This window comes from Rhipicephalus microplus, chromosome 9 (assembly GCF_043290135.1).
Source record: "Rhipicephalus microplus isolate Deutch F79 chromosome 9, USDA_Rmic, whole genome shotgun sequence".
Classification (NCBI taxonomy): domain Eukaryota; kingdom Metazoa; phylum Arthropoda; class Arachnida; order Ixodida; family Ixodidae; genus Rhipicephalus; species Rhipicephalus microplus.
The window spans coordinates 71,854,357-71,865,917 of record NC_134708.1 but is presented as its reverse complement, the minus strand read 5'-3'; the positions used below and the strand labels follow the sequence as shown (position 1 = coordinate 71,865,917).

Below are 11,561 nucleotides of genomic sequence, written 5' to 3'. Positions count from 1 at the left end.
TTTATTATTCATTTCACTAAAAAAACTATTACTACCTCGACATAGAGTTTGTGTGTAAAGAAGACAGCCACTTGACTTTTGTAGCACTTCTAGTAAAAAATTTCATCATCATCATCATCATCATCAGCCTGGCTACGTCCACTGCAGGACAAAGGCCTCTCCCATGTTCCACCAGTTAACCCGGTCCTGTGCTTGCTGCTGCCAATTTATACCCGCAAACTTCTTAATCTCATCTGCCCACCTAACCTTCTGTCTCCCCCTACCCCGCTTCCCTTCTCTGGGAATCCAGTTGGTGACCCTTAATGACCAGCGGTTATCCTGTCTACGCGCTACATGCCCGGCCCACGTCCATTTCCTCTTCTTTATTTCAACTATGATATCCTTAACCCCCGTTTGTCCCCTAATCCACTCTGCTCTCTTCTTGTCTCTTAAGGTTACACCTACCATTTTTCTTTCCATTGCTCGCTGCGTCGTCCTCAATTTAAGCTGAACCCTCTTTGTAAGTCTCCAGGTTTCTGCTCCGTAGCTAAGTACTGGCAAGATACAGCTGTTATATACCTTCCTCTTGAGAAATAGTGGCAATCTACCTGTCATAATTTGAGAGTGCTTGCCGAGTGTGCTCCACCCCATTCTTATTCTTCTAGTTACTTCCATCTCGTGGTTCGGCTCTGCGGTTGTTACCTGCCCTAAGTAGACATAGTCTTTTACAACTCCAAGTGCACTATTACCTATCTCGAAGCGCTGCTCCTTTCCGAGGTTGTTGTACATTACTTTCGTTTTCTGCAGATTAATTTTAATCTGCAGTAAAAGTAAAGAATTTATTGTCGAGCAAAAAAAAAGAAATACTCAGTACACACAAAAAACACAATGTATTGCATTAATATACAAACACCTACACATGTAATAGAATGCTTCATTTAAACGATTGCTATACTTCAAGGGATTCTAATAGTGTTATGAGAATCAGACATAAAGAAATTAGCAAATAGCATAAAAGTTATGGTGATTGACAATGAATATACATTGTCGTAGTTGTTAAATTGACATTTATCAAAACAGAAGAAAAAAAGAATTAAGATACAACAGCAAAAAAAAAAAAAACCTACCATTGATGGCCAGTCTTTGGCACAGCACCAGCAACGAGCCTGCTGTGTCTGAAAAGGTTCCAGGTCAGAATAAAACCAGGGAGGTGGCAAACCCAGGGAACTTGCTGTACTTTTCTTCATATTTAACCTGATTTAGTAACACATTTCCTGTGAGTGACCGGAATACACTGTGCGCACGAGCGGAAGCTAGCACAAGTTGACTGTACTTTTTGACTGCTCCTTATTTGGTGTATCCTTCATCGATGCACTAGTCGGCCATAATTATACGTGTGCAGAATATCTGTGAGAAACATAATTTGCATACTCTTGTAAAAGGTTAGTGTGTAAATGGCAGTATTCATTTGACTAGGCTTGTGCAAATGCTTCGAATATGTAAATGAGAGTATTTGAATCCACTTTGATTCGAATTTAACATATTGCAAATTTTGAAGTGTTCGAATTAAATGAATAGATGTATGTTATTCCACATGTAACCCTTCGTAAAGGTAGTTTCACTGCCATAAAATAGTGCTAAGCAATGGAAAAATCTATCTATCGTATATTAGTTTGCATGTAACCTTCGACAAAAATTATTTCACTGCAACAAAAAAGTGTTATGCTGTAAAAACACCTATTCAAAAGAAATTTACACTGCTGCAAAGCCCCACTTCAAGGTTAAATGAACATACTACCTTCACATCGATTCACTTTTAAAGTTTAGCTTGTTATACCAGTTTATTATGCCCGAAGTGAAATCATTTTTGAGACGTATCATATTTTACACGCTATCACAAGCATTCTACCAAAAGTCAAATCCTGCTATTATTCAAAGTTGTTTCTATTTAAAATGACATTTGCACAGGCCTTGTTTCAATATATCCAAAATATATTGTGCAGGTTACTTAGGTTATGACAAATATGCCCATTTTCTTTACATGTGATATATACTTTTCGAATTCGATTCGAAATTATTCGACCAAAATCATTATTTTCTTCGAATCTAAAATTCATCATTCGCAATTAGCTTACATTTGACGTACAGCTCTCTTTGGAAGATTTACAGGTTAGGTTAAACATTTAACAAATTTACTCAAAAAGGTAATCTTTCTTTGCACTTCTGAAAGGAATACATATATACTGGCTCCAAATATGGCACGAATGTTAGCTTCCAGCTGATTCATACCTTTCTCCACAAAAAGTCTTTGTGTGTGTGTGCATGGGTGCATATGTGTGACTATCAAAAATACAAGTCATATGTACACATTATAAAATGTGGCTACTGGATCTAAGTCCTACATATTCTTGCACTCCTAAGCAAGTGACTGACCTTTGTAAACTTTTTATTATATGAATTGTCACTTGCGAGCTTATATCTCCATGTTTGTAATTGCAGGCTCGCTTGATCGAGAGTTGTTTTATGCATGATCGTAGCTAATTGCCAACATTTTATATGTGTGTGCACAACTGTAGCACCTAGCATGGCACAAATTTACCGACTCACTCACTCAAACATGGACTTGTACTCCCATCTGTTAAGGGGTGCAAGAAAGAGTGCAACTCTGGGATGATAGTTAAACAGTGAACCTGAGTGGAGGCTGGTGAGCTCATGTGCATGAGATTTTGAACAGAAGTGATTTAATGATCTTCGACGATGTGACGGTGATATGAAAGGTATGTGAGTGACTGTGCGCAAGTGCAGGTGACATCAGCATATCAGTGGGGGCATCCTTAAGTGTGGACAAAAGTGACTATGAATATATGAGTGCATATATAGCCTGCAAGATATAGGAGAGTATAAGTATCCACTTTATCTGACCTACTGTGTGTAAGAAGCTGTGTGTTTAGCACCAGCGTATTAATCAAAGCGATGTTTATGCTACATATCTATATGAAATAGTAGATGCAACGAAATTCTCTGCCTCTTATTGCCCTTTCACCTAGTGCTGTACATGCAAGTGTCATGGTAAAATTAGCAGTGGACAATAGGCACATCCTCTAGCACTTTTTGAAACTTCCAATTCAATCTAGTGATTAATTAGTCAACACTAGCTCTTGTATTTGCTGCATTGTCCAAAGTAGCTAAACCTCGGTACAGGTGATTTGGTAGTGTTACTTTCATTTCTGGCTTTGAGACTGAATTCTTGTTAAGGTTTAATGATCTTGTGGATTGCACAGAGCTTGCGAATGAGCGTGACGTGTGTAGCCTCAACTATCGTCACGTTTCAGCCATTGTAGCCCTTGTAGTATTTCACACTCAAGTTGCAGTGCTCTGTGAACTATGATAATGGTTCGTGTGCAAGGTTGTCACATTATTGTGCGTTTTGACGTAGCTGGAAATGTTATGTTGGTCATCTTAAACCCATGTTGAGTAAGCTTGTGGAAAATCGAGGCTGCATGATCAATAACCATAAGCTGGGTGTACACATGTGCTTTGTAGAAAACGTTGCCTCAAAACTACGAGAGTGTGTTTTATGCAGCTAATACAGTAGAAATTCATCAATATGTTCCCACTTAATGTGATTTCCCAGCTTCTACACTTTCCCACATCGTTTGTTCATTCTCCCATTTTTTTTAAATGCATCAATGAGGTACATTTTCTTGACAAATGCCTCTAGTATATTAAAGTAAAACTTTGTCATTATGGCAGAACAGGTCAAACTTGTTGAACTGTGTGCAGTAACCAGCACTTGACATCATGTACCATTATGCCTGATTACCCACAAATATCATCAGCATTAACTAATTGAACAGATTGCTGGTAACAAGTCGTCAGTGGAGGTGCAATATTGTAATCACTGTCGTAGCCTCAGAATATATTCTTCAATTTCTTAACGCATATTTAACATGTGCACTTGAACAAGCAGAGTCCCAACTCAGAACAGATGAGCTTAGAACAGATGTTCTAAGCTGTGACATAATTTGTTTGGTCACTGTTTATGAACTGCCTTCATACCATTTGTGTTGCTTGCTTTGCTTACAGGGGCACATGAAAGCTTCAGAAGGTGACCAGCAGAGCAGTATGTGTGGCATATGACCTGGGGCTTCAGCAGGACATCACTTGCAAAAGAAGTCTGAATGTACTATATAGTGGGCAACCAGATGACCTGCTCAAGAAAGGCTACCAAAATGAAAGTGCTCGAGAAAAATTTTAACACAAATGCTATGAAAAGACTGAGCTTATCTGCACCTTTGCACAATTACTCACAATCAGTGATTAATTGCGATGTTTTGTGACTCACTCAACCTTGCAAGACTTTGTTCAAACCAAAAACTGTTGTCCTTGAACCGCATTTTTTTTATTTAAAAGATACATGTATAGTATCACATAGGTTCGTGTTTGCTGGAATAATGTTTCAAAGGTATAAAAATTTTTAGATGTGTAATAAAAAAAAATTTAGTTGCTAGGAACTCTACTACTTCTTTCAATAAGCACATTAACTTCTCTGTTGTACTTTATGGACACAGCTCATTCTCTCACCGTTTTTCAGAGAAAGCAGCTATTGTCGCAGGTGTTGACAAACTATATAGACTAGCCAGAACCTCTAATTGAGACCAAATGGCTTTCCACTTTTGTTCTTGCAAAGTAACTCAGAATATGATCTCTGTACAAGGGTTCTCGGATGGAACGAAACCTTCTTTGGGCAGCCATTTACCATATGCGAGCAAACAGGCATTTAACAGATGCTCTGAACAAGTAACAAACACAGATACGTTGCCAGTGATTGTAACTTTTGCAGCAACAGGATGTCCAAAAAAATGCAGCCAGCTCCTCACAGACACATCGTGCACATAGTATCAGTCTTTCTCTACAAGGCTGGGATCTCTTTCATGGCATTTGTGTTTCAGAACGTCCTACAGGCAGTGATGTTTTTTTTGTGTGTGTGTGTGGGCCATGCAAGATTAGAAAAAAGTTTCTTGCTCCTGCTATTTTCATTATTGAAATTATGAGGCCATGTGCTGTCTGGCATTGTTCTATTGTACTATTTTTCATTACTGCTGTGTAAAGACGAATAGCAACTGCAACGTTACGGTTGTTAAATCTGTCTTTTCCCTTTCCTTTTTATTTCACCAAAAAATGTATGCCATGTTATACACATACTCTGCCTGATGGATAGGCACGCAGCATTCTGAATGAGAGTGCTTTTTTTTTTGCTCATATAACTTGCATTATGAAAGTGTTTTTTCTATGCGACCTTGTGTACTGGGCATACCTTTCCTGTATCTTTATTCGTAACTGTTCCTATCTTGCAATAACCTAAATTGAAGCTGCTGTGATTTTATGCTTCTGCTTTTTAAAACGAGAACATGAAAGTTTGTCCTAAAATCCCGAGATATGAAATAGGCGCTCCTTTCTACAACCCCCCATTTTCACTGCTTCATTCGCTGTTTTTGTTTGCCCGGCAAGGGACAATAAAAACAGAAAATGGGTGCGTGTTCATTAGAAGCACGAGTGCACATTCTTTATCTTTAGCGGCTGTTCTGCCTTCGTCCTTAATTTTCATCCATGACCCCGCAATCGTCTCTCCTCCAAATTTTGTTGGATTATCCTTCACTGTGGTTGGTTTGCTTGCTCTGGATTTTATGGTAGCTTGACCTAAAGAGAGGATCTGCAATGTATTGTTGCACAACACTCTGAAGCTTGTATTAGTGATATCATTACCTGTGTATAGGTGTTTTGGATGTATGCCCTTTCACCCCATGCATCCTTAAAAATTAGTCAGTCTTGTGTTGTTCTAATGGAGATTATAAAGAAATCACAGCTAAGTGGTGACATCCCCTTGCAAATGAAACGGGGTGCACTGAATTCATTGCCATGGCAACTATAGCACTGTACTTCAAGATCCCATTCTGCATTACCCAAGTGAATGTAACTTCTCAGTTCTTTGTGCATTTACTAATTCATTGTCTCATCACACACAGAAAAACTAAACTCCCCCATGTCGAAGTATATCTTTCATAGGGTCCATGCTAGATACTGCAGGCTTAGAAGTTTAACTATTGACATCATGTAAAATACACTGAGAAAAAAAAAAGCACCGATTGATGCGAAAAGCTGCCAGGATGATCTTTGAATGATCATAGTTGAAGACTTTTCTCTTAATGTGCTTCTTTTTAGCAGGAATATATGATTGCATTAATCATCCCCTCTGCAAGGTAATATAGTTGAATGTTTTATCTCACATTATGTGGTCAATCCGTTATTGTTTTGTTTTTTATTTCTTAATTTTGCATGTTCTGGGCACAATTCTTTCAACACAGGCCTTATAATCAAGGAGAACATAATATCAAAAAAACATTAGCCAGCTTCACGCTGTGAAAGCTGCCGAAAGCTCGAACTGATGCCCTCTTTTGTCAGGCTACAGCCTTTCTGTGTTTCTTTTTTTTTTGCAAGACTATCTAAATATTTCTATACTTTGCAAGTCTTTTCTAAGTATTTGTGTTGTTTCATTGCTCTTTACATGACACTTGAAATGGACAACAAAGTGCTCATCCATGGTCACGCCGGAATGCTGCGGTAGTGTTCCAGTGCAGCTATGGCCTAATTCAACGGACTACTTTCCCAAAACGTGTATTGCTATTATAGCTTCCCTGGAACACAGGCAGCATCGCAAATGCTGCTGCTGTGCATGGCAAGCCCCTGTCACGAGAATGGACAGTGAAGTGTCAACAAAGAACAGTTTCACTTTTAAGAAATGTGGACAGGTTGCACTAGTGGTGGACGGTGGGACTAACAGTGGAGCTTGTGGCCATCCTAGATTAATAGCAAGGTATTAATTGGTGTAGTGTTAATAAGCAGTGATCTTGTACAGCACTCATAATTATAAATACACTAAATGGCATAATATTAATTAACTTGGTGATACCATGATCTTACTAGGCAAGTTCATAACTAGCTGGGTTCTCTCTTTGTTGCTATGTTTTCCCTTTATGTTTCTTTTTCTCCTTTAACTATCATTTATCTGTCCTGTGCTTCTTCTTTTTTTTCCTCACAAAGCACACCCATTGACGATATGCTTACATTGCCATCGTGCCTACCTCAATGCATGCGTTGGCCACAGGCTTTATTATCTGCCACATTACTAGGCGGTATACAGTAATTGTACTATAACTATTCTCACTTCTTAAATGCATATCATCAAAAGCAAGCTGTCTTTATTTATAGTCCATCCAAAGATCAAAAACTGGGCAGCAAAAGTGTGCTCGGGCTGACTTATTCTATCGCATGTGCTTAGCACAGCCTATAGTTTTGTGGTAGTGCAAAAAGTTTAAGCGTAAAGATGAAACAGCTCCGCTAATAAAAAGCTTTTTTCTCATTCTTGCAGATCATTCGGACCAGGGACTTATAGCCCTCGTTAAAGAAGAGCCGATTGATGATGTCGTTCACAACGAGTCTGGCACATTTGTCGAGAGCGGAAGCTGGCAAGCGACGAGCAGTTGCCAGGACGTCGTCGCTGAGCAGCCACCGAGAGAAGTCCCCGAGCAGCCAGCGAGAGCAGTCGACGATATACGCATAGTCGGAAGTCTCCGTCGGTGCGAATGCAAGCTCTGTCACTTGGTCTTCAACACTGATCAACGCCTGCTTCAGCACTCCGTGGTACATGCTCGAGAGTGGAAGTTCTGGTGCAGGCAGTGTGGTGCCAGCTTTCCACAAAGTAAGGCCCTCGAGGAGCACGAAAGGACGCACATAGACAAGCAGCAGCTCCGTTGTCTCATCTGCTACAGGCGCTTCGGTGAAACAACCCGACTTCACAAACACTTGTGGCATCATGTGAAGCAGCAGCAGACACACTACTGCCACCTATGCTCCATGACGTAAGTTGTTTCGGGTGAATTCCTCTTTTTGTTTTATGTAAACAGCTGTGACAAAGTACACATTGCAGTTTGGCTAAACGACAGCAAACTTGTTTTTAACAAACTCTTCTTTTCTTTTGTTAAGTGTTCTCTTGAAATAACTGCTTCTGATGAATTAGGCTGTTGATTGCAACCACCAAAGCTTGATGTAATGGTGCACAAGACTCGATTTCTGGAGAGGGGGCTTCGACCAAGCACTATTTATGTATGTTTCTATATAGTATACACATAGAAACTAGCTACATCTGGTGAGTCTTAACCCCCCCCCCCCCCCTAATTCAACAATTTGGCATCACCAGTGCTGTATACATAAATGAGAATACGTGAATAGGTGTAAGTGGCCTCGCCACGAGTTTTTAAATCCCCTTCCCTGAATTTTTACCTAATGTATGCACACACTCATGAACGTAAAATAAGGCTAGACCCCTCCCCTTCTCCAAATTTCCACAGGGTTACATGGTTTTGTATTTTGCCTCCTTCAAAATGCGATTATTATATATACGGCAAGAAATCAAACCTGTACACTCGTGCTGTGCAGGACATCATAGCGCATCATACAGAGCACTTTATGGCTCAAGTTTTTAGTGCCTAATGAATGGAAAACTTCAAACTGAGGTGGTTAAGCTGGATGTACCATTCGATTTAATGATGCAGAAATACTAGCAAAACAAAGGTACAAAAATATGTCAGTTCATTGAACAGACAGCGTTTATCAGTTAGACAAATACTAACAGTGTTTTCAATGCACAGTTATCTTGATGTGTACGAAATTCGAGTGACATAACTTTGAAGAAAGCTGGGCTAATGAACACAAGACATGGGCTGTCCATTGTTTCACTCGTTCCTGCAAAAGTGGCTCAAAGGGGCGCAGCAACTCTTTCGTGTTATGATTCAGTGACTTCAGTATCTGAGTTTATGACCTCGTAAATCTGCTAGAAATTTTAGAATTCGTAGTAGTAGTATATAAGTTATGCTGCCCCAGTGTTTTAAGGCCTAGTGAGGAGGTTTAAGTCCTCCCTTTTCCTTACCTTGTGGACAAATCCTGTATATGTGTTTTGCTCAAAATGAGTAACAAATAAAAGTTAATATTTCAAAGAGTTACAGGAATATTTATGAGGTGCTGTATGTGCTTTCTTTTTTACCCTTTATCAGAGAAAGTGCATGAAAGACACGGACGACGAATAGAGAAAGAACACCAGAAGCACATACTAGCAGCTTCCCTTATAACGAAATACCAACACGCCCAACAGTCTATTCATCTTTCCTTTCATCCCAGTCAGCATGCTAAGAGCTACAAGGGAAGGGGTGAAAAGGGAGCAAGAAGCTGCATTGTTAATTCCCTACTGCGCTCCCATGCTTCGAGATTTGGCTCGAATGTTCTAAGGAACCTTTACTGCCAATCGGCAGCATTTTCTGACCATGTTCAAGAAGTGTTGCAGGGCCCTTTCAAGGATCAGCGTCAGGATTGTTATGGTTAATACAATACACACACTTTACTTCAAAGTTTTTCTTTTTAATATTAAAGGAGCAATAATACACCTTTGAACTAACTACGAAATGGATCCTCTAAAAGAGCTTATTGCCTCATGGATTCAACGCCGCAAAAATGTTAAGAATCCGTCCAGTACGAGCGAAGCTACAAAGATTTGTCGCACGCTGCAAAGGCATTCTCTCTTCTCTCGTCCCAACGAAAGCGCTGGAAGCTAAGCAGGGAGAGATGGCATAGGCAAAGAAAATACGTCACGTGCACCTTGTCACCTTGAGCACTTTTTTTCTTTGAATATGCGGCTTTTCGAGTGTGATCGCGTGCGTACATGTAGACAAGTCGTGGCTTCTCGCAGCAATCCCTGTAACGAGCGAGCGCGGCATGTTCAAATCAGTCGATGGCTGATATATGGCCTTCTAAGAGTGATTTTTGAGCATCTTCAGTCATTTGTCGAGATTAGAGAAACTAATTTTTAGCTGACTTTAATAACTTATTGTGAATTCCAGGATGCATGCTGCGCTATAATATTTGACTCGCATGTTCTTGGAGCCTTCACTACCCATCAGTAGTGTTTTCTGAACATGCTCAATAAGTGCTGCAGGGCCCCTTTATGCTGCACGTTTTGCTTGTGCATCATGCTCAGAACAAACGCCCGGAGCTTCAAGTGTACTATGTGTCTCAATATTTGCTCAGTACCGTCAATAATGATTACTATATATGAATTCACTGTAGCAATAGTCACTACAAGTAGCATGGGTGCCAGAAGAGGGGAGCAAAAGGGGCACTTCTCCCACCAAAAAAATCACCACTGCCCCCACCACTTCCAAGCTACGATAGCAGTCACCCACAACCACGATTCTACATAGGTTTTCACCCCCTCAAGACTAACTCCAGCTGGCGGTCATGCACAATAACCGAAGGGCTCTATGAACCTTTTTTTTTGTTTTTCAAGAAGCTCTTCGTATTTTACTCTTGTCTTCACCGCAAGTTTCAATTGCTCGTCGTATCTTGTGTCGATTCCCAGGTTTCCCTTGCGGGCGCAGCTATCGAGGCACCTACGCATCCACGAAAGGAGCGCGCACTTTCGCTGCGACGAGTGCAATGCCGCTTTCACCTTCGAGGTGGAGCTGACGAGACATCGGGCTACACATGAGAAAGGACGGCATTTCCAGTGTCCCGAGTGCCCAAAGTCCTTCGTATACAAGTGCCACCTCCAAGATCACCTGGTATCGCACACAGTTGAGCGGCGGTTCAGCTGCAGCCTTTGCACGAAGAGGTTCTGGCGCAAGGGCGAATTAGCCAGGCACATGCCAAAGTGCCCGAACAAAACCAATGCCCAGCCCCCACATTCAGAGGCTTAGTCCCCTGCATATATTAGTGGACTTCTGAGCATTCGTTTGCGTCTGCCAGATATGTAATCTGTGTAAATTACCCTGATGGAAATAAACTGCATTATTTTTTAATCGCATGCAAGGGCAGGATGATAGTCTGTGAGATAGCCGAGGCATAATAAATTGTAGGCGCCTCATCTCTTATCGTGTCCCTCATTTGAGTGCACGAGCACATCTGTGACACTAATACTACATTCATAGAAGCTGTAAAAAGTTACCTACACACGTCTCTGTAATGTCTACAGGACTGGTGACCATGAAAAAGATTAATGAATCGATTAATCATGCTGAGTAGGAAAACTCCTGATAAGAAAGCACTCCAGCTATCGCAGCTCTCTTTCGAAAGATGCTGCCTCTCTGCTGTTGAGAGAAACTGTATACGGCTAGGTCATGGCAGATCGCGTCCTCGGACAAATGATGCATATAACAAAAATTTTTGGCAAACAGATTAACTTTATTAATCCAGTGTTTTTTTTTGTCGAAGAACTGAACGTGGCGTAAAAGTAAACGCAAAAGTGTATGACGTGAACAGTATTCTTAAAGACACTAGCATGAGAAATTAACGTTTTGCCACATGTGAAATTTGAAACGATGGGGTTTCTGAAGTTCTGCGGGTGCCTCAACAGGAATCACTTGTACTCAGATCCACTGAAATTTTTCTCAGTATGACTCGCTGAGAATCGGACTCGCCAAAGTATTACTCACCTTGACTCGATCCGAGTCTGAGTGAATCCACTCGTGAGTGAG

At 40.6% G+C, this 11,561-nt stretch overlaps 1 protein-coding gene across 1 annotated transcript; it reads left to right on the top strand.

Annotated features, from left to right (window-relative positions):
* Window positions 1-1,111: 1,111 nt before the first annotated feature.
* Window positions 1,112-10,891, top strand: LOC119163252 (uncharacterized). Its single transcript, XM_075874490.1, has 3 exons — window positions 1,112-1,169; window positions 7,409-7,898; window positions 10,448-10,891. Exons 1-3 carry the CDS (start codon window positions 1,112-1,114, stop codon window positions 10,782-10,784), a joined length of 885 nt encoding a protein of 294 aa, XP_075730605.1. The 3' UTR covers window positions 10,785-10,891.
* Window positions 10,892-11,561: the final 670 nt, after the last annotated feature.